Raw genomic sequence first — 24,541 nt, 5'->3', positions numbered from 1 at the left:
AATCCAAAACTTGGAATGGAGTCAAATTTCTCTGAAAAATTACTGTATATACTTGTTCGTTAGCCCATTCTTTTATAAGCTGACCCCCCAAGATGGATAGGTAAAAATGTATGACTCTTTCATAAGCCAACCCTATATTTCAGGGCTTGGCAAACTTTGGCTCCCAGCCCGTCAGGGTAAGCCACTGGCAGGTTGGGACGTTTTGTATATATGACATAACTGGAATATGTTTTGTACTACATATGCCATGTAACATATCTCTGCAAAGGTTATGACCTACTAAATATATTCATCCTATTTGTATGCATGTATCATTTTTTTTATTTGAAGTTATGAATATTGGCTGTGTACTTTGTTTGATTTTAAGTAGCCTCAGTAAGGCATTTGGTCAGCTTCTTAAGAAAGGAATTTGCAAGTTAAGTGCCCAATCAAGAAACACTTGACGGACAATAGAACCTTGGAAGACTCCAATCCACATAAGAAGTCTACCTGAGGATGTTCAAGATAGCATGTGAACAATGGCTGCCACCTGTAAAGTCCTGAGTAATGCATGGACATGTGACTTGCCCATGTGACTCCCAAAACTCCAGCTTGTAGCTAGGTTCTGCATAGGAGAGAGAAAGGGGTCTCCACCCACAAGAGAGAGTCTATGTAAGCCCCTGGGAGACTCCTCCATTCTGTCTTCAGCTGGTTCAAGAGAGAGCCTCTCCACCCCAAAGGATACCTGAAAGAAGCTGGAACAAAGGAGAGTAACTACACAGGTGTAGTCTGGACCCAGACTAGAAGGAGGCTAGTCTGTAAAAGAGGCTTATTGGAACATCTCTGAGGGTGAGATTTTATCTGTATTCCGCTTCTTACTGGATTAGGTGTAGACGTGCATGGTTTATTTTATTTTGCTTGGTAATTCACTTTGTTCTGTCTGTTATTACTTGGAACCACTTAAATCCTACTTTTTGTATTCAATAAAATCACTTTTTACTTATTAATTAACCCAGAGTATGTATTAATACCTGCGGGGGGGGGACAGCTATGCATATCTCTATATCAGTGTTATAGAGGGCGAACAATTTGAGTTTATCCTGTATAAACTTTATACAGGGTAAAATGGATTTATTTGGGGTTTGGACCCCATTGGGAGCTGGGTACCTGGGTGTTGGAGACAGGAACACTTCTTAAGCTGTTTTCAGTTAAGCATGCAGCATTTGGGGGATGTGGTTCAGACCTGGGTCTGAGTTTGTAGCAGGCAAGCATGTCTGGCTCAAACCAGGCAGGGCACCGAAGTCCCAAGCTGCCAGGGAAAACAGGCTCAGAGGTGGTCTCGGCACATCAATTGGCAATTCCCAAGGGAGTTTCTGTGATCCAGCCCGTCACAGTATGTTTAGTTACATTTCCATTATTTTAATGATAGTATGGGTCCAATCCAACTTCTGTCTGAATAATGGGAGTTTTTCATTTACTTTAATAGGAGCTGGATTGGGCCCTATATCATCCAACGTTGACCTATCATTTGGGGACCCCATGTTCACTTGAAGTACTCAGAAATGTGCAGGATCAGATTCCAAGAGGTGCTGAGTGCCCTGTGATCCCTCTGAACTCCGTGGAACTGCTAGTCATCTTATAGGGTTGGGTCCATACTGCCTTTAGTTACATTTCCGTGAATGATTAAATGCTGATAGTAGCACATTGCTACTTTGCACATAAGAGTTAATTTTTAGTCCCAAGTGGTAGTGATTAACTTTCTCAGAATTTAAAACTATTAGTTGGTCAAACAGAAAAAACAGGATTAAGCACAGCTATGGTTGTTAATTAACTTATATGACAGCTGTCAATAAAGAGAGAAAGTGGGGTAAGGTACTGTCTTTAATTTGGACCAACTTCTGTTGATGAGAGAGACAAGCTTTTAGTCTCTCTCACCAAGAGAAGCTGGTCCATTCAAAGATATTCCCTCACCCACTTTGGTCTCAGGATATTAGAGAGACAGCATGGCTACAACAACACAGATATCAATAAATACTTGTTTCTTGGGACTTTCCATTTCAAAGGCATTTAAATGTGGGGAGGAAGCAGAATAGCACCTTGCTAAATCTACTTTAATTGTCGCGGGCGATAACTGCAAATCAAAGTCATATACCTACTTCAATGGTATAATTTTATGTATATACTTATAAATTGTATAGATATTTTTGAGGATTCTACTATTTAGAAATATCAGTTATCTTGTATTTTGAACCAGTCAGTCATATTCATGTTTAGGGAGGTTGTGGAATCTCCAGCATTGGAGATTTTTTAGAGCAGGTTAGACAAACACCTGTCAGGAATGGTCTAGATAATTTTTAGTCCTGCCACGAGTGAAGGGGACTGGATTAGATGACCTCTCGAAGTCCCTTCCAGTTCTATGATTCGTACTAAATTATTTGCACTAGTTCAATGATATTTCTAAGAAGTTAATCAAATATCAGATTCTGCGTTGCTGTCTCTTGTAATTCAAAGATGGCTAAAAAGTATTTTCTCTCGTAAAGTCATTACAAAAGATGAACAGTTTCAAAACTTTTTATGTTGAATTTTTTGAAAATGTTTTTAGATGCACCATATGTACATCTAAAAATGTCATGTGAATGTTTTGACAAATGATGTGTAAACATATGAGTACACACGTGCAAGCAGATTTACACATCAAATCAGAAGGGAAGAAGAGTGGGTTTGAAAAAGACTTGTACATGCATTTGAATTTCTCATTGTGAACATATGAAGGATAATTACAAAATGGTGTGTGCCTTTTACAGTTATGCTGATATGCTCCGCTTGTAGCATAAAAAGGCATGAACTTGTGATACCCTAAATCTCCTTTTCTAGCATTTTTACTGGTATGTCTTCGAGTTGGCCGGATGACGACAGTTCCATTTAGAATGATTTCAAAATTTGGCTTCATTTCAAATCAGAGGAATTATTTTTTTGTCTTTTGCTCAAAATGTTTTGTTTCAACAAAATCAGAATGTTTCATTTTGATTTCTGCTTTCTAAAACAAATATAATAAATCGGGGGAAAAAAGTAATTTGAAAATGAAAAATCAAAGCATTTTATTCTAACAATATCAAAACAAGGTTTATAGAGACTATTATGTCAACTTTATAAGCTTTGTAGGTCTTCCTGGGCTGGAAAACAACTGGTTTAAACAGCGCTTCACTGTGTGTGTGTGTAATGAGTTCCAGAAAAAAAGGAAGACAATCAGAAGGTAGCCTTATTTTTGACAATCTCTGATCCTCAGGTATTTGATGTGTTTCACAGTTTTCAGTAAATTCAGGCAGAGGAGGCCAACTAGAAAATGTATGACAGAAATTTGAGGAGTAATACACTCCATGTAAAATTGAAACAGGTGAGATTTTTTTTTTTAAACAAAGAGTACAAAAAGAAGGTGAAACCATTGAAGAGTTTGTGACTGGTATAAGGCTGAAAGAGCCAATCATGCATTTTTGGGGGATATCTCTGATTGTAACTGTGGGGCACCTTCATGGGATGAGGGTGGGCACCTCTCCCATCCTTTCTGGCTGAAGGGGTTGCTGTTGTACCTGTTTGGTGTGCAGGATACAGTTTCCTAGCTGTACGTCTTAGGGAGCCGGCTCCCCCATCTCTGAGCATGACCACAGTCCAGACAAATAAAAAGGAAAAACAAAGTAATTCTGCAGCCACAAAACAGTCAGGCTCACCTTACTTTTCTCCGCATTTGCTGTGAAGGTGGCTGGGTTCCTAATGCTCCCCCTCCCCCACAACAGTGTGAGAGCCCCAGTTTGAGCACTCTGGGCTCAAATGAAAAGTACAGTGAAGATGGTCCCTCTACCTCTCCAGAGGGCTCAGGTGGCAAAGGTTCTTCAGCAGCTTTTTGGGTAAGTAGCTGTGCTCTGTGGTGCTAGGGAGCTCTAGCTCTGCTTCTCTCTAAGCAGGGGTGTGCACAAAGGGGGGCAAGCAGAGGCACAACCCCCCAGTAATCTGCAGGGTCACAGAACTCTTCTGGCCTCAGGGCTGCAGCTAGGGTTACCACATTTGAAATGCAAAAAAACTGGCATCACCCCGCCCCCAGTACATGCACACAAGGCAAGCCCACCACAACACTAACCTCCAATCACAAGGTAACTCTGCAACCATCCGTTCTCCTCACTCACACATGACTTAAACCCCTCTCTCACACATGCGTAGTGCACTTGTGTGTTGGTGGGTAGATTGCTGTATTTTCAACAGTTTTGATCTGTTATTGCTTAAACTGCAGAATTGGAAACACTGCAGCTGTACTCAGAAACTTTTAACATTAGATATCCCAGTGTATTGTGATAGTAATGCAAATCTTTAGATCCACATTAAAAAAAAAATTCAGCAGATTAAATTATTTTTCTGGCAACTGGCAAATCCATTAAAAAAACATCCAGGCTGGTCAAATACCGGCCAGGTAGTAACCCTAGCTGTGGCAGGGTCACAGAGTTCCTCTGGCACCGGGGCCACAGCAGGGACAGCGAGCTCCTCCAGCCCTGGGGCCGTGATGGGAGCTGAGAGCTCCTCTAGCCCTAGGGTGCGGTGGGGGCACAGCTCTGGCCCCCTGGCCAGAGGAGCTCTCTCTCCCCACCATGGCCCCAGGGCCAGAGGAGCACTCTCTCGCTCTCTCTCTCCCTGCTGCGGCTCCGGGGCCAGAGGAGCTGTCTGACCCTGCCGCAGCCAAGTATTTGTGGATACATTTATTTAGATGGCTCCACAGCACATGGATTTTCATTGAAATGGTGAGTGTACTGCTGTGTATTTCTATGCACATGATGTATGTGTATGTGTTGATCGGATTTAATGTGTATATAATATGTGGGTGTTTAACGTGCCCCTCCAAAAGCAGTCAAATTTAAATTCCTGCACATGCCCCTGCTTCTAAGTGCCACCTGCGCTGGGCTGGGAGCCTCCCTTTTAAGGAGCCTATCTTGGTGCAACAGGTTGGGGCTGATTGTTCCCAGAGAGCTCTTTAATCCCTTCCTGACCAGGTTGAGAACCTATCCCACCACAGGGGACTGAGTCCTTATTAAGAGACCAGATTGTGATTGGAATCTGGAACAAACATCTCAGAGAGACTACTGAAAGACCAGAATTAACCCTCAACAAAGCAATTAGAATTTGCCAAGGAGCAGAAATCCCTCAGTCCAGAATGAAGCTTATGGAGCATGGACAGTGCTCTGATGCTGTAGACATGATAGAGAATCCAAAATACAAAAGAAAATAAACCTGAGGCAGAAAAGCATGTGGAGCTCAGAGTCCAGCAAAAACAGTACATGAGGCTGCACAATCAAGACAATGCCCAGCATATGGGAAAAGGCGCAAGGCGTGAAATTGGTTACATCACTTTGCAAGAGTTTTCAAGCACCAGCACAGTATGCACAAAGAGGACGATCACCACACCACTAGCTTCTTTTTAGGAGCAGTGGACGTTGTTGCAGTAGAAGACAACTGAACTGTCAATCTGAAAGCATACGGGACATTTATTACTTTTAAGTTGGCCACTGGTGCACAAGACAATGTGTTGCCAGAAACAGTGATAAAAGCACTAAAAGAAAAGCCACAGATAGTGGAGGGTAAATGGGTGACACTCCTGGCTTACGGTGGTGAGTATATTACCACTAGAGGTATATGTGAACTAAATGTATGGGTAAATAACAAATTTGAAAAGATATAATTTGTAACAGTACCAAGGAAAACAGCACCCATTGTTGGGTTAAAAGTGTGTCAAGCCCTTGGTCTCATCAAGAGGGTGCGTTCATTGGACGCCAAAGCAATTGAAGAGTTGGAGGATGTCTTACATGGGATAGAGAAGCTCTCACCAGAGTACAGAATAGAGCTGAAAGAGCCTATGCATCCCACATTCAACCTCAGGCAGAAACTAAAAGATGTGCCGGATAGGCTCATTACTCTAAGAATCATAATATGAATAGAAAATCAACAGAGCGGGTACACTTGTTGGTCATTCTGAAAAAAGACTGAACCCTTCACTTTGGTATAGACCCAAAAGATTTAAATATGTAAAAGGGAACATTTTCCACTACATGGAACAGAAGACATTTTTGGGGAGATGGCTGATGCCAGATGTTTTTCAGTTTGATGCATCAGCAGGATTCTGGCAGGTGCCCTTGCAAAAACAGGACACATTTATTCACATTCAACATCCCTTTTAGGAGACACTGTTTTCACCGACTGCCATTTGGCTTGTGTTTGACACCCAAGGTGTTTAACTGGAAAATGCAGCAAATTTTTTGTGGTATAGAAGGTGCTAAGGTTTACATAGATAATTGTTTTGATTTGAGGGGGCAAAAATAGTAGATGAGCATGACCAGAGGCTCCAAGCAACCTTGGAAGGAACCAGAGCTGCTGGAATAAAGATAACCGAAATATACATGCCATGTAATGGAAATAACATATCTGGGAGAGAAGAGAGCACAGCGAAGTGAACAGATAGATCACAGTAAGGCTGAGGCTATCACCATCATGCCTGCCCCAGTAGCCCAGGAAGAGGTACAACAATTTATTGGAATTGTGAACTATATAGGGAAATTTGTACCTAATCTAGTTGCCTGTACCAGCAACCTGAAAATACTCCTTTGCAAAGATGTCTAATGAACATGGGATGCAAATCTTACTAAGGATTTTGAGAAACTGAAGAAGTGAATTAAAGAAGCCTCAGCTGTGAGGTACAGTGAGGGTAAGCACAAAAGTAAGTTGTCCACAGATACCTTCAAGGAGCATAGGTGCAGTCCTCTTACAGTAGTACTGTAGAACCTCAGATTTATGAACACTAGAGTTACAAACTGACCAGTCAACCACATGCCTCATTTGGAACCAGAAGTAAATTGTCAGGCAGCAGAGACCAAAAGAAAAAAAGGAAATACAGTACTGTGTTAAACGAAAAAATAAAGGGAAAGCAGCATTTTTATTCTGCATACTAAAGTTTCAAAGCTGTATTAAGTTTCAAAACTTAATACATTGTTCAATTGTAAACTTTTGAAAAAACTATAATGTTTTTTTCAGAGTTACATATAACCTCCATTCCCAAAGTGTTCGTAACTGAGGTTGTACTGTATAGTCAAAACTGGAGACCAGTGGCTTATGTGTCACAGGCACTAATAAAAACTAAGTGTCCATATGCTCAAATAGAGGAGGTAACTTTGGCCTTAGGTAATGGATGTAAAATGTTTCATGTCTTTATTTATGGGAGGCCTACATTAGCTGAAATTGACCATTACCCACTTATTGCCGTTGCCAAAGAGGACTTGCAAACATTCTCCTGAGAATAGAGATTAATTCTGCAGATTCAAATGTATGATTTTCAAATTGAATACAAACCTCAAAGAGATTAGGTGGTTGCAGATACACACTCTAGAGCATTTGACAAAAATGCAGTGAAGCAAAGTCCAGAGCTAGAGTTAGTACATGTCAACCTTATTTTAAAAAAACAACACCCCTGTCTGGACTCAGATGAATTGTAGACTGTGATTGCCACAGCTACTGCTCAGGATTAGACTGTGCAGAAAGTCATTGTTTTAATAGGGTGGCCAGGGCAGCTTATTCCGAGCCCCTGGACAGGCAGGGCAGAAAAGGTGGGGGAGTAGCACTGTATGTAAGGGAGCAGTATGACTGCTCAGAGCTCCGGTACGAAACTGTGGAAAAACCTGAGTGTCTCTGGATTAAGTTTAGAAGTGTGTGCAACAAGAGTGATGTAGTGGTGGGAGTCTGCTATAGACCACCGGACCAGGGGGATGAGGTGGATGAGGCTTTTTTCCGGCAACTCACGGAAGCTACTAGATCGCATGCCCTGATTCTCATGGGTGACTTTAATTTTCCTGATATCTGCTGGGAGAGCAATACAGCGGTGCATAGACAATCCAGGAAGTTTTTGGAAAGCGTAGGGGACAATTTCCTGGCGCAAGTGCTAGGGGAGCCAACTGGGGGGGCGCTTTTCTTGACCTGCTGCTCACAAACCGGGTAGAATTAGTGGGGGAAGCAAAAGTGGATGGGAATCTGGGAGGCAGTGACCATGAGTTGGTTGAGTTCAGGATCCTGACGCAGGGAAGAAAGGTAAGCAGCAGGATACGGACCCTGGACTTCAGGAAAGCAGACTTCGACTCCCTCAGGGAACTGATGGGTAGGATCCCCTGGGGGACTAACATGAAGGGGAAGGGAGTCCAGGAGAGCTGGCTGTATTTCAAGGAATTCCTGTTGAGGTTACAGGGACAAACCATCCCGATGAGTCGAAAGAATAGTAAATATGGCAGGCGACTAGCTTGGCTTAATGGTGAAATCCTAGCGGATCTGAAACATAAAAAAGAAGCTTACAAGAAGTGGAAGGTTGGACATATGACCAGGGAAGAGTATAAAAATATTGCTCGGGCATGTAGGAAAGATATCAGGAGGGCCAAATCGCACCTGGAGCTGCAGCTAGCAAGAGATGTCAAGAGTAACAAGAAGGGTTTCTTCAGGTATGTTGGCAACAAGAAGAAAGCCAAGGAAAGTGTGGGCCCCTTACTGAATGAGGGAGGCAACCTAGTGACAGAGGATGTGGAAAAAGCTAATGTGCTTAATGCTTTTTTTGCCTCTGTTTTCACTAACAAGGTCAGCTCCCAGACTGCTGCGCTGGGCATCACAGAATGGGGAAGAGATGGCCAGCCCTCTGTGGAGATAGAGGTGGTTAGGGACTATTTAGAAAAGCTGGACGTGCACAAGTCCATGGGGCCGGACGAGTTGCATCCGAGAGTGCTGAAGGAATTGGCGGCTGTGATTGCAGAGCCCTTGGCCATTATCTTTGAAAACTCGTGGCGAACGGGGGAAGTCCCGGATGACTGGAAAAAGGCTAATGTAGTGCCCATCTTTAAAAAAGGGAAGAAGGAGGATCCTGGGAACTACAGGCCAGTCAGCCTCACCTCAGTCCCTGGAAAAATCATGGAGCAGGTCCTCAAAGAATCAATCCTGAAGCACTTACATGAGAGGAAAGTGATCAGGAACAGTCAGCATGGATTCACCAAGGGAAGGTCATGCCTGACTAATCTAATCGCCTTTTATGATGAGATTACTGGTTCTGTGGATGAAGGGAAAGCAGTGGATGTATTGTTTCTTGACTTTAGCAAAGCTTTTGACACGGTCTCCCACAGTATTCTTGTCAGCAAGTTAAGGAAGTATGGGCTGGATGAATGCACTATAAGGTGGGTAGAAAGCTGGCTAGATTGTCGGGTTCAACGGGTAGTGATCAATGGCTCCATGTCTAGTTGGCAGCCGGTGTCAAGAGGAGTGCCCCAGGGGTCGGTCCTGGGGCCGGTTTTGTTCAATATCTTCATAAATGATCTGGAGGATGGTGTGGATTGCACTCTCAGCAAATTTGCGGATGATACTAAACTGGGAGGAGTGGTAGATACGCTGGAGGGGAGGGATAGGATACAGAAGGACCTAGACAAATTGGAGGATTGGGCCAAAAGAAATCTGATGAGGTTCAATAAGGATAAGTGCAGGGTCCTGCACTTAGGATGGAAGAATCCAATGCACCGCTACAGACTAGGGACCGAATGGCTAGGCAGCAGTTCTGCGGAAAAGGACCTAGGGGTGACAGTGGACGAGAAGCTGGATATGAGTCAACAGTGTGCCCTTGTTGCCAAGAAGGCCAATGGCATTTTGGGATGTATAAGTAGGGGCATAGCGAGCAGATCGAGGGACGTGATCGTTCCCCTCTATTCGACACTGGTGAGGCCTCATCTGGAGTACTGTGTCCAGTTTTGGGCCCCACACTACAAGAAGGATGTGGATAAATTGGAGAGAGTCCAGCGAAGGGCAACAAAAATGATTAGGGGTCTAGAGCACATGACTTATGAAGAGAGGCTGAGGGAGCTGGGATTGTTTAGTCTGCAGAAGAGAAGAATGAGGGGGGATTTGATAGCTGCTTTCAACTACCTGAAAGGGGGTTCCAAAGAGGATGGCTCTAGACTGTTCTCAATGGTAGCAGATGACAGAACGAGGAGTAATGGTCTCAAGTTGCAATGGGGGAGGTTTAGATTGGATATTAGGAAAAACTTTTTCACTAAGAGGGTGGTGAAACACTGGAATGCGTTACCTAGGGAGGTGGTAGAATCTCCTTCCTTAGAGGTTTTTAAGGTCAGGCTTGACAAAGCCCTGGCTGGGATGATTTAACTGGGAATTGGTCCTGCTTCGAGCAGGGGGTTGGACTAGATGACCTTCTGGGGTCCCTTCCAACCCTGATATTCTATGATTCTATTTATCAGTTTAAGGGGAAGTTGTCAGTATTAGATGGGATTTTATTTAAAGGCACCAGGATGGTGATTCCTAAGATGTTGCAGAAAAATATGTTAAAAAGTGTATATGAAGGTCATTTCATGATTGAAAATATCTAAGAGAATGTCAGACATTTTATACTGGCCTCAAATGAGCAGTGACACTGAGGAAGCAGTTATAGCTTATTTCATATGTCAAAAATACATGGCAAGTCAAATAAGAGTTCATGTTGGTGGTACAGGAAAAATGGACCCCTTGGAAAAAAGTAGTCCGTTTTTTCCAGCCAATATTAAAAAAATAAAATGTACTTGTTCTGGACTGTTTATTCACCCTTCCCTGAGATAGCTTTCTTATAAAATATTGCAACTGAACTGTTGATTGTACATATCAAATCTGTTTTTGCTAGATAAGGTATACTTGACGTAATGTCTGACAGTGGGCCACAGATTCATGGACGTGAATTTAAGCAGTTTGAAGTGTAGTACAGGCTTGGACGTTTAACTGCTAGTTCCATTATTCCCAGTCCAACTGGTTGATGGAAAATGGTGTCAAAATAATAAAGCACCTACTGAAAAGGGATGCAGAGTCAGACTCTGACCCATATTTAACACTGTCTAATTACAGAATGGGCACCAATAAAAATGGGCTGTCACCTGCTGCCATTTTATTCAACGGAAAACTGAAAACAAGAATGCCTGATGTCGGAGTCACTGGAGACTTGCAAATGTATAAGCAGACAGATAGGGCAAAGCAAAAAAATCAGGATCCTGGGAGCTGCCACCACTTCATGAAAATGATGCTGTGCATCTCTGTGATAGGAAACAGTGTTAAAGAAATGTGCTTGCTTAGAAAGCGCTGTGTAATAACGTATAATGGGTGGCAGTTACAGCTGTCATGCCTTGGGAAAGAAAGGAACACACAGACGCTGGCCTATTTAGGCAGTCTGATTTGCTGAAGATATCACAATGTGAGCAAGGAACTGTGGAGCCTGGGGAAAAGGTGACACAGTCTGTACCCCTGTGTTCACCCCTTTTACAGGACGATGATAAATTTTGTGCAAAGTATACCTTATGAGGTATCATTTGAAAACTCATAATTTGCTGATCATTATTGCCCTGGTAAAATATGTTGGGCAACATTGAATGTAAAGCTATAAGACTTCTCCATATGATATTACTAAGACATGATCCAAGTCTGAGGGGAGGAGCTATAAACAAGTTCCTCAGAGGCAAAAGCCTAGCCAATGCCTCAGCCAGGTGTCAAGAAAATCAAATGGACCATCACCTGGTTAAGTGGCTATTCTTTGGCAGGAAAGAAGATGTTGGTGAAAATCTACATCTTGACAAAGAAACAGATGGGGGTTATTGTCCACATAGACTTTCTGTCTCCTGAACTTCAGCTGGAGATGATTCCTGAAGAAGAGAAAGAAGTGTAAGAAGAGACACCCCATATGGTTCCTCCCTTTGTCTCTAACCACGGCACTTAACAGTTGAAGAACAAAGGAAACCGCATCAGACTGGGGGAGGGATCCTGACTGAAGGCGATTCAGCCAGTAAGACCGCTGTAACATGCGATGAAAGAGACATCTGCTTTGAATTCACTTAGCTTAATAAGTTAGGTATTAGTTTTGCTTTACTTTTATTTTCTTGTAACCAGTTCTGACTTTTATGTCTCATTACTTGTAGTCACTTAAAATCTATCTTTCTGTAGTTAATAAACTTGTTTTATAGATTCATCTAAATCAGTGTGTTTGGATTGAAGAAGTGGGAAAACTCCATTTGGGATAACAGGATTTGTGCATATCATTTTCTATTAATAAAACAACAACTTTATATGAGCTTGTATTGTCCAGGAGGGTACTGGGCAGTACAAGATGCACATTTCTGGGGAAAGTGCGGGACTGCAAATTTGCTGGTGTTGCTTTGCAGCATAATAGAGTGGCTGGTTATAGCAGTCATACAATATAACTGGGGGTAACTTACATGTTGGAGGCTGTGTGTGAATAGACCAGGAGTGGTAGCTCTCACAGCAAAGCAGTGTAAAAGGCACCCCAGGTTGGAGAATTGAAGGGACACAATTGTTCATCAGTCCAGATTGTACACTGGGTAATGTCACAGAGGGAGAGAGATGTTGGTCTCTGCCCAAGTGTGGTGATGGCTGAGGAGCCAGGAACCTAGAGCGGATGTCTTTGGTAGACCACAGAGCAGGAAATACACGTGCAGTTGCCCTGAACTGTGACATTGAAAATTTTTGTGTGCTCTCCTTTTGATGCACATGCATAAATCCTGTTAGTCTAAACCATCATTAAAAATGAATACACCAGTTCCTTTGTTTTCATATGCACAAATATGCATCTGAGCAGACAACAGAATTAGCTCGCTGGAAACAGTAAACAGGTGTCCATGAATCAATACGCTTTAGTCTCTTCAGAAACTGGGAGACCAGGTTTTTTTTGCAGCAGGTAGTTATTTCCAAAAACAAGATTAAATTCATAGATGAGACAGTTCCTAGTTATACTGCTGCCCGCTTCTTAATAACAATGTCACCTGAAAGTGAGAACAGGCGTTCGCATGGCACCATTGTAGCCAGGATTGCAAGATATGTACGTACCAGATATGCTAAATATTTGTATGTCCCTTCATGCTTCAACAAATTGATAAATTAAACAGTAATAAGTCACCAGAACCAAACAGTACTCACCCAAAAATTCTGAAGGAACTCAAATATGAAATTGCAGAACTATTAAGTGTGGTATGTAACCTATCATTTAAATCAGCTTCTGTATCATATGACAGGTGGATAGCTAAAATGACACCAATTCTTAAAAAAGGCGCCAGAGGCAATCCTGGAAATTACAGGCTGGTAAGCCTAACTTCAGTACCAGGCAAATTGGTTGAAACTATAGTAAAGAACAGAATTATCGGACACGTAGATGAACATGATTTGTTGGGTTTCAGAGTAACAGCCGTGTTAGTCTGTATTCGTAAATAGAAAAAAGAAAAGGAGTACTTGTGGCACCTTAGAGACTAACCAGTTTATTTGAGCATGAGCTTTCGTGAGCTACAGCTCACTTCATCGGATGCATAGCATATCGTGGAAACTGCAGAAGACATTATATACACACAGAGACCATGAAACAAAACTTCCTCCCACCCCACTCTCCTGCTGGTAACAGCTTATCTAAAGTGATCAACAAGTAGGGCCATTTCCAGCACAAATCCAGGTTTTCTCACCCTTCCCCCCCCCCCCCACACACACATACAAACTCACTCTCCTGCTGGTAATAGCCCATCCCTCTTTGAAACCTCTCTTTATAATGCGCATGATAATCAAGGTGGGTCATTTCCAGCACTAATCCAGGTTTTCTCACCACCCCCCCCCCCACACACACCCCCCTCCAAAAACCACACACACAAACTCACTCTCCTGCTGGCAATAGCTCATCTTACAATGTGCACAGCAATAATAAAATAATAACAAAAAACTTGATTATTGCTGTGCATCTCTGGGGAAGAGTCAGCACGGCTTTTGTAAAGGGAAATCATGCCTCACCAATCTATTAGAATTCTTTGAGGGGGGGTCAACAAACATGTGGCAAGGATGATCCAGGAGATATAGTATACTTGGACTTTCAGGCCGCCTTTGACAAGGTCCCTCACCAAAGGCTCTTAAGCAAAGTAAGCAGTCATGGGATGAGAGGGAAGGTCCTTTCATTGATCAGTAACTGGTTAAAGGACAGGAAACAAAGGGTAGGAATAAATGGTCAGTTTTCAGAATGGTGAGAGGTAAATAGGATCTGTACTGGGACCAGTGTTCAAGACATTCATAAATGATCAGGAAAAAGGGGTAAACAGTGAGGTGGCAAAATTAGCAGATGATACAAAATTACTCAAGATAGTTAAGTCCAAAGCAGACCGCAAAGAATTACAAAGGGATCTCACAAAACTGAGTGACTAGGCAACGAAATGGCAGATGAAATTCAGTGTTGATAAATGCAAAGTAATGCACACTGGAAAACATAATCCAGAGCTAAACGAGCTGTTCCAACTCAAGAAGGAGATCTTGGAGTCGTGGATAGTTCTCTGAAAACATCTGCTCAACATGCAGTAGCAGTCAAAAAAGCTAACAGGATATGAGGAACCATTTGGAAAAGAACAGATAATAAGACAGAAAATATGTCACTATATTAATCCATGGTACGCCCACATCTTGAAAACTGCATGCAGTTCTGGTTGCCTCATCTCAAAGAAGATATAATAGAATTGGAAAAGGTACCGAGAAGGGCAACAAAAATTATTGAGGGTCTGAAACAGCTTCCAGGTGAGGAGAGATTCAAAAGGCTGGGACTTTTCAGCTTGGAAAGGAGATGACTAAGATGGGATATGATAGAGGTCTATAAAATTGTGAATGGTGTGGAGAAAGTGAATAAGGAAATGTTATTCACCCCTTCACGTAACACAAGAACCAGGAGTCTCCCAATGAAATTAATCAGCAGCAGGTTTAAAACAAACAAAAGGATGTACTTCTTCACACAACACAGAGTCAACCTGGTGAACTCATTGCCAGAGGATGTTGTGAAGATCAAAAATATAATGGGGTTCAAAAAAGAACTAAAAAAGTTCATGGAGGATAGGTCCTTCAATGGCTATTAGCCAAGATAGTCAGGGATGCAGGCCCATGCTCTGGATGTCCCTAGCCTCTGACTGCCAGAAGCTGGGAGTTGATCACTAGATGATTGCCTGTTCTGTCCATTCCTTCTGAAGCACCTGGCAGTGACCACTGTCAGAAGACAGGATACTGGGCTAGATGGACCATTGGTCTGACCCAGTGTGGCCGTTCTTCTGTTTATGTTAAGGCCATTTGTCAGGCAAATCGAACCTTCTAGCTAAACTTGGTTGCAGTTTCTCTCGGAACTTGTCAACGTTGCACAATGGCAGCACAATGCAACTTCACATCCTGTGAGTGATAGCACATCACACAGCTACTAGACCTGCAGATTGACCTTGAATTAAGTACCTTATGATCTCAGACATTTTTGGTATGTGTTGGAGATCATGACCAAAAAGACCAGAAAGTATAGCTATGGCTAGCATATGAAGTTTTTTGATTGTTTTAGGAAATAGCTTGGAGGAAGAAAATTAAATGTGTCTTCTCTCTCTCTTTGCTAAAGAGAAAAAGGTAAATAGAAAATGGTTCTTTCCAATGACAGTTTTAGCTAAAATAATGGGGTTAATTATTAAACCTTTTACTTAGTTGCTCATTTTTCTGCTGATGCTTTAATCCTGGGTCACAGAAAGTTTAAGACTGCTTTACTGTGGTGACTTTTTTCTTTTTGCCACAAGTTTTCCACTCTGAAAGGATGTTAGGGGTTTTGCTGCTTGCTTTCTCCTTGGTTACCATTGCTCATTCTGACTTCTGCAGGCCAGGTAAGTTTTGCAATTGAGCCTCATCCTTTATCAGTTAAATGTCTCAACTTGGTGAACACTTTCAAAGCTGGCCACTTAGATTTATTAAACTGTAACACTTCTGTATAGAGTTTGAGGGTGTATACTCTGAGCCTTCGCCTCTTTTGTGAGTTTGTGAATAGGTTGCTAAAGCCAATCTTATTCTATTCTGAAGAGATCATGGTTAAAATCACATTGAGAATCCACGGTGTCCAGGCTTGTTCACACTAATAACGTTGAGGTCTCCTAATCATGTAATAAGATACATTTAGAAGCTTTTATGCTCTGATCTGTAATACAGTTGGAAAAGTAAATAATTTAAAAACCAATTTTCCAAGATTATTTTTCTGTTTATTGCTTTCTTTTTCTTTGTCTCAGATGCACAGAATGCTTTCAAAGTACGGATTAGTATCAAAACAGCTTTGGGAGATAATGCAGTAAGTAGAGTATCTTCATGTATTCTTTCTGACTGAATAACTGACTAAGTAGAGCTAATTTAAATGGTAAAATCTCTGAGGGGACAATTTGCATTGATGTCCTCACTGTAATAAACTGCCCATCAAGTCATAATTCAGGTATTAGTTTCTTGAGGTTAGGATAGCATTGGTGTAAAGCAAACGTCCTTTAACAGTAAGTATAAAGCATACCTCTTCATAAAGAGAATGTTCCATGTACATTATTTTAGAAAGCACTTGGAGATATTGTACCTTCAATATGAAAAGTGCTATGTAAATACAAATTCTGTCTCTCCTAGTTTGGCTAAAGCTGCTCTGCTTGAGAATGCTAAATGTAAAGGCAAGCAAGTTTTGGCAGATAAGCAGGAAAAGACTTACATCTTCTTTAGTTTTTATTTTATTTCAGACTTTCAGATCAGTGGACAGAACCCATCAATTCATCCCCAGTTTCAAATACTTACAGTATATCTCCTGTATGTTACAGGGTTCAACATTGAATTAGATATGAAATGTCTTGAACTTTTCTTTATTGGAAGACAAGAACCCAGTTATGCTAGAAGCCTGGGAAATAAACTGCCACAGTAACATGTTGTAAGAGGTATTTGTTGCAGATATGCAAGCTCTTTTTATGGCACAGGAAACTATTCCCAAATAAAACTGAAATGTGAAATAATTTAAATCTGTGTGAGCAGGGACTTGATTGTGATAGAAAGTGCAACAGCCAGAACAAATAGGGAATAGATTCTCAGGATATATGTTAAAGTATTTGTCTTTGAAAATCAATATTTAAATCAGCTTTCCTTGGCTAAGAAACTTTAATAAAAACAAATTAAATTGGATTGTTTTAAAAATATATTTAAAATAACATAATCCTGAAACAGAAAATATGATGAAATTGTATCTGACACTCACCTTGATTACAACTTTTTCCATTTTGAGCAAAGAATGAAAATGACAGTTCACGGTGTTTTCTCCCTTAAGAATAACATCATCTCTCTGACTATAGTCAAATAAATATTTTTTTCAGTGACATCACTCTTTACTGTTTTACTAAATTCTGCAGCACCTAAGACCTGAAGCAGTAGCCCAAAAAGGTACCCCTTATTTTGGGTTTTGTTATAATAAAGTATTCCTCTAGTTGTTTTACACAGAATAAATTGTAGCTTATTTCTCACAGTATGAGAGGTTTGAATAAAGCTAAGACCTGCAACAATCTGATTTAGGATAGTTTTTACATCAACAACCTTTTGAGAATAGTTTGTTGACACACAGAAGTATCAACAGATGGTCAATAATTTCTTCTCTATATGCACAACGAATGGTTACCTTTTTACAGTACTTCTAATGCCATCTGCAAATAAATTACATTCAAATATATATAAATATACTCTAAAATTAATTCAGTCTTAATAATTTGGGGCACAATGCTATCTTTCCAGTTTTAACATGGAGGAGAGATAGTACAATCACATAAGTTTCAGATGGAAAATACTTAGTCTCCTATTGCATCATTGATTAGATGCTCTGGTACTTAAATCTCTTTTATTCATTTTCAAATGAATGTGCAATATACAGTGATACAAGACTATAAGCAGTACTGGCATTTTAAATCTTGGATGGTAGGATCGCCCATAAAGATGTATATATCCAGGGGTTTAGCATATAGTCTGTAGAGCTAACAAATAATAGCGAATAATGTAATCAATGATTTTCGCCTATTTTGTAATGGTAGCAAAGACAGACACCATTCTTTATCATGTTCAAGAATAAGACTGTTAATTCTTTGGTGCAGGGACCGTCATTTACTATGTTTATACAGCACCTCACACAATGGAGCCCGGACCTGGCTGGCCTGTTGGTGTTACTGTAATATACATATGATAATATTGTTACTTCTTTAGTTCAGATCATTATAGGTTATTACTGAGTTTCCTAAACTTTGTTGTCTGGACCAGTGGCTCTTAACCTTTCCAGACTACTATACCCCTTTCAGGGATCTGATTTATCTTGCGTACCCCCAAGTTTCACCTCACTTAAAAACTACTTGCTTACAAAATCAGAAATAAAAATAAAAGTGTCACAGCACACTGTCACTGAACAATGGCTTACTTTCTCATTTTTGCCATATAATTAAAAATAAATCAATTGGAATATAAATATTGTACTTACATTTCAGAGTATAGTATATAGAGCAGTATGAACAACTCATTGTATGAAATTGTAGTTTGTACTGACTTCAGTAGTGCTTTTTATGTAGCCTGTTTTAAAACTAGGCAAAATATCTAGATGAGTTGCTGTTCACCCTTGGAAAACCTCTCTGTACCCCCAGGGGTACACGTACCTCTGTTTGAAAACCATTGGTCTAGACCATTGGTGATCCCAGAGAGCCTCTGATCATATGGTACTGTATAGCCTCTGTATTTCTAGCTACTAAATCACACTAAAGGGGAGCTGAAAATACAATAAATGCTTTACTAATATTTCTTTTCCATGTAAGCAGTTGCTGTAACTGACACAAAGATGTTATTTCATCACCAATGGAGGGAATATGATCACACAGCGAAGGGGAGGTGATCTGCAAGATAATCCATTAAAATGGTTTTAACATGATGAAATAATTTGAGAACTCTGGTACTACTCAAATCCTTTTGATGACTGCCAGTCACATAGGTATTTAGAGTGATAGAGTTAAATTAATAGGACCATACTGGCCAGGGTGTAAATAAATACAATATGTGTTAAAGTCAATGATTGTTATGCCTTCTAGGGTCAGTTTGACCCACAGAGTCAGACTTCTAAAGCATCACATTGCCTTCTGAATGCTAGATCTGCCTGTATAACTCTGCTACTTACAGAATACAGAAGATGGTATGTGCAATAGCTCTCTGATCAGCACAGAACCTGTAGTTTTAAATACTGCAGTTCTCTTTCACTGATAGTGTGCTAATGATTTCTGAATTGCAAGTGATGTGTTCAGAATATCTCTTGTACAAAGCAGTGCAATATGTGCATAAATAGTATGTAAACAAGCCAAATTTGTACTCAGCTATTTAAAAATAAATGTATTTGGTGATGCTGCGCTACGTCTATTACCTATATTAGCATGCACTAGAGCTTATATAGTCATCTGTTTTCAAGGCACCTCATGTGGATGTCTTGAGATCTGGGCACATAGGTATAATGATGAATATAACAGGGATTTTTTCCTCTCGGAGCGGTCCTGAAAAAGTACAATAGTGAGTCATGATTCAGTCAGTAATTCCATGAACAAATAAGAGGAAGATCTTTTCTTTTAGCACTGTAAACAGTGCTGTGTTGTTTGAATGCGGATATCCTTAAAATGATGAAAAATAGGTTTGTGGTTCTCATCTACATTCAGTGTTCTTTTATACTATATCTTTTATTTTTAAGTGTCAGTCTTTTTGTTGTTGCTGTCTCACATCTTCATCAGTTCTGTAGGAAGAAAGTTTAGGCCTTGGGACAGAGTCCTTTGTTCAGACTACCATTCTGTCTTTCTGTGTTCTTATGTTGGCACGCATCACCACTGTATGTTAGCACCATTCTTATTTCCTAGACCAGCGGCTCTCAGCCTTTCCAGACTACTGTTTCTCTTTCAGGAGTCTTGATTTGTCTTGTGTACCCCCAAGTTTCACGTCACTTAAAAACTACATGCTTACAAAATCAGACATAAAAATACAAAAGGGTCACGGCACACTATAACTGAAAAAATTGCTTACTTTCTCATTTTTACCATATAATTATAAAATCAATTGGAATATAAATATTGTACTTTCATTTCAGTGTATAGTATATAGAGCAGTATAAACAACTCATTGTATGAAATTTTAGTTTGTACTGAGTCCAGTAGTGCTATTCATGTAGGCTGTTATAAAGCTAGACAAATATCTAGATGAGTAGCTGTACCCCCTGGTTGGGAACCACTGTCCTAGACATTAGCAATGGGCCCAAATGCTAACGTTCAGATGTGGATCTGTATTTGAACATTACTCAAGTTCTGAGTTGTTACAGATTCCATGTCCAAGTTCAGCCTTATCTCAAATGGCCTATGTAAGGTCTCCTCATTTGGTAATGAGTAGTTTATACCATAGTTTATATAACCCACCTAGCCCCTGCCTCTTCTCCTGTGTGGATCCCAGGACCCAAGGGAGGTAAGGATGGTATCATGCATGTGGCTCACATCCTTGTTTATGTGAGGAGTGAAATCCCTGCACAGAGGTACCCTTCCTCCTCCTGCTCATGTGGCTGTCAGGGTTTAAAAATCAAAATTGGTCATTTTCACTATTATGTTTGGATCTGTATTATTATTTATGTTTGCACTGAAATTGCCCCTTCAGAAAAACAAACAAACAAACAGTTGCAAGCTGTGCAGCAGAGCTAAGTATCTGCTCTGCTGGGACAATTATAATGTGGATTTTTGAAAAGCTCATTTTATACTGAAAGCTACAAATTAGGTGTAGAAAGCAGTTTCTGACCTCCCATATTATCATTCCAACAAATTTTTAATTTTCAGCAAACTGCTGGAAGAAGGTTAAATGAACCTGTCATAGAAATGGCAATAGATGCAATCCTTGTGGTTGATTAGAATTAAATACAAAAAATAAAAGACCATTGGACTTGTTGAAGCTGCCTGAAAACCTGAAAGTGTGAAAACATTTCTTCATCAGGATAACAGAGGACTAAACCAAAATAAATGGATGGAGCCTATATTTTGGTGGCATTTGTACTTACTGAAGCAGCCTGAGTGCCTCTCTCTTTTCTCCCTCTCTATGTGCAGTAATAATCTGCAGTGTATTTGATGCTTTTTGTAACCAGGCTATAATCAGTGCGAAAGTCTCAAGTGCGCTGAATCATGCTACTCCAAGGGATGTGTGTGGTGAGTGTTGAGATTGTCATTCCCAAGGCATGTCTAGACCAGCAGGACTTGCGTAAGTGTATGGAATCCCAGTAAGGCCTTTTGAAAATACTAGCAGACATCCCTTAACCACGTTCCGATCCTGCCTCATTGTTCACCACTCTCAGCTTGGTATTGCTGGCCCTCAGTGACTGCTTATATCCCTTTTAGAAAATTCCAGAAATGCCCATAGGACCCAAAACACCCTTTCAATGACCAGTCCATGCAAGTTTGTCAGTGTTCTGGCCTCAACCATTAAAACACCCAGTGAGAAGCATTATTATATCATCATAATAGAAGCCACTGACCGATCATACACTGAAGGCAAAGCAGTATTTCCAGAGCAGATTCTGAAAGCTGCCTTTTCAGGGATGTTACGTTCACCACATTGGTCTGCTCTTACTCCTATGAAGAACTGTTATCCTGTACATAGTTGTGAATGAAAATATATATAAGTGTTGTGTCATGCTAGTATATTTCTCTTTCTGCATATAGAAAACCTTGGTGAAATCCTGGCCGCATTGAAGTAAATAGCAAACCTCCCACTACATACCTCCCAACAATCCTAGGTTTCCTGGGATCGTCCTACTTTGACCCCCAAAGCCTCCTGTCATGGATAAAGTGGCTCCTGTCCCAAGGGGCTGGCTGGGCCCAGCTCCCCACTCCGGGCATTGCGACCTTGGTCCTGGCACACGGGGTCACATTGCTGTTCAGGTTCGACCTGCCTCCCTGGTGACGGGCAGCATGGCACCCATCGCAGTGCCACTCAAATTTGGCATGGCCACTACCCTATTATGGTGAAGGGAGCCAGGTCCAGACCTGTGGGACAGAAGCCGCTGCTGCGGGGTGAGTGCAGGGTGGGTTTGTCCTGCAACTCCCCAGGCCTCCGACCTGCTGGGGGCAGCACTCAACTCCCTCCAGCCAGGGCCTTCCACTCCTCAGGGCAGCACCTGACACCGCCTCCTGTGGCAGGACCTGTCCAACACCACTGGAAACGTTGGGAGGTATGCCATTGAATGTTATGGGGCTAGGATTTCAGCCACTGTATAGGAATGTACTTGTGGTTACTTTGTGGCTGTATTGAAATGTAAAATAACATGCCCAGTGGTTAAAATGTTTTCCTTTAGCTGAATATCCTAATCTGTCCTAACATTTGCTTTGCTTTAACTTTAATTCTGCAGTCATTTCAAAGTGCAGTTATAATCAGCAAATTGACTATATAAAATGACATCTTCTTACCCAAAGTTAATTTTTACTACCTTTTATACCCTTTACCACTATTCAGCCAATACACCCATGGAAGGGTTAGCTGAATTCTTTTCTGTCTGGCACACAATCAATAATTAATAAAGACGGCTCAGATTCACAGCTGGTGTAAGTTGGGCATAGCTCCAGGGAAGTCAGTGGAGGTATGCCGCTTTACACAAGCTGAGAATCTGGCCCTATATTCCAGTTGCAGAATCTTTATAACCGATGTTGATAATTTGTGAACAAAAATAACACAGCTTGACTTTCAGATCTTAGAATAGGTACGCAGAAGTGGGCAGTTAGAGGAAAAAATCATTGTACTAGCAAACTGAACAAATGCAATATGAAGTTATTTAGGAATAATAAACATGGACCCACACAATTTTTTTTTTACAAAGTCATTTTGCGAAGTTTAACTGCACTTTAAGCCTCTTTGTTCTATAGTTTCAATAAACGTTGTTACAATTATTGCTTAATATGGACTCAGAGATAGGAATGTTTTTAGAAGCTTTCAGTTTTTAGCTCTTAGAACATTAATTATGTTAAGTGCAGTTTTCTGTCAGGTGTCAAGACAATGTGTTAAACTCAGCCCTTACATAAGCAGGTGCAACTCCATTCAACTTAATTTAGAATTATACCTACCTGTGCCAAAGATTAATTTGGTAGAATATAACTGGTATATATAGCTTATGTAAGGGCTGAGTTTTTATATATACACACACTTATATTTGGGAAACTGTATGTACAGATAGTAATGTATTCATTGTAAAAGAGGTATAGACAATGGTCCTTCGTTTCTATGTCACTATCTAGCCTTGTTCTGTTTTCTCTGAAAGTTGCTACTGTCTGATTACTGTTCACTTGCCTGCATGAAATGGGTTCTTTTCATGATGTACAGATGTCCATATCTTAGAAACCAGCATCACAACTAGCACGTCTTCCCCAAACTTAATGAAGGTGCCTGTGCCCTGTACTGTTCAGACTACCTCTATGAATGACGGTGAAGACTACTCTCTCTGCCTGTTCAGGCCAAGGACTGAATGGGCATGGCTTGTAGACTTCACTTTTGTTCATAGAGGTGATCTGACCAGGATAGGGCCCAGGCACCTTGGTGGAGCTTGGGGAAGCTTCTGTTGGTATTCCTAGTCTTTGATGAAGAGTAAAATTAGATCTCTAGTGCTGTCAGTCTGGCAACTTTCATAAGCATTCAGTCCATTCAGATTTTTGAAAAGTTATAACTTTCTGACAAGCCATTTAAAAATCTTTTGTGCACAACAAACAATATTCAAGAAGTTATTTTCATAGCATTATCAGGAAGGTTTATTTCTTTTTGAATGATGGACTATTTCAGGGTCAGTGCTCCATATAACCCCCTCCCTGCCAGTACTAGTGCTAGAACTGTTAATTTTCTGTCTTTCTTTACAGTATGCCTGGGATGCAAGTGAAGAATACCTGTTCAAGGCAATGGTGGCTTTTGCAATGCGAAGATATTCCGACAAAGAAACAACTCAGTAAGTGCACACTCAGTCCTCCAATATACCTGTTTACAATATTGCTTATGATGGAACCTATTTTGATATAGAGAAGTTATAAAAATAAACACTGTGTAGAACCAGCATACTGCAATGCTGTTATTTTTTTTTTGCCATCCTGACATGTGCTAGGCAGCTTATAATCTCTTCCCTAAGCAGTGTACAATCTATGGGCCAAATTCTCTGTTGCCGTAAATTAGTTAGTCGGCTTCAGGGGACCTGCACCTATTTAAACTAGCAGAGAATTTGGCCTTAAATGTAATATATGACACCATAAGTGAAGGTTCTGAACAGCCAAGAGTTGAAGGAAGGGGAAAGAAAGGACAAGGGTGGCAGTAATGAGAAATGCAGTGTTATTTCTCAGGTAGGCATGATGATAGAGGCTCGGTTCCCTTTTTTGTCACTGGTTACCTGTGCTCCCCTCTGCATCTCATAGACAAGATGGCAGAAAGGCCAGCATGCAAGAAGACAAGAGTGATGTACAATGGCACACTTATCAGAATTTGGAGGGTTACCTGTCGCTAAGAGTACAACTGCCTAATTACCTTACACTCAATCAGGAAAATGCTTCAGATTTCACACTTCAGGGCATAAACTGATTACCAGCTAAAGTCAGGAGAAAATCTCCCCCATGTTATTGAGTATTATAACTTCCTCTCA

General features: G+C 40.9%; 1 protein-coding gene across 1 annotated transcript in view; it reads left to right on the top strand.

Moving 5' to 3' along the window:
- The first annotated feature begins 15,579 nt into the window (after nt 1-15,579).
- The window catches only part of CLTRN (collectrin, amino acid transport regulator), a 30,000-nt gene continuing 21,038 nt past the window's right edge, over nt 15,580-24,541 (top strand). The window contains exons 1-3 of the mRNA XM_074967324.1: nt 15,580-15,716; nt 16,113-16,171; nt 23,775-23,860. Of these exons, the coding sequence (XP_074823425.1) occupies nt 15,650-15,716; nt 16,113-16,171; nt 23,775-23,860 (212 nt within the window). The 5' untranslated portion in view covers nt 15,580-15,649. The remainder of the gene's footprint in view (nt 15,717-16,112; nt 16,172-23,774; nt 23,861-24,541) is intronic.

The sequence above is a fragment of the Natator depressus genome, chromosome 1 (genome assembly GCF_965152275.1).
Source record: "Natator depressus isolate rNatDep1 chromosome 1, rNatDep2.hap1, whole genome shotgun sequence".
NCBI classification, from domain to species: Eukaryota; Metazoa; Chordata; order Testudines; family Cheloniidae; genus Natator; species Natator depressus.
The sequence above is the reverse complement of the archived record's forward strand: the minus strand, read 5'-3'. Positions and strand labels throughout refer to the sequence as shown.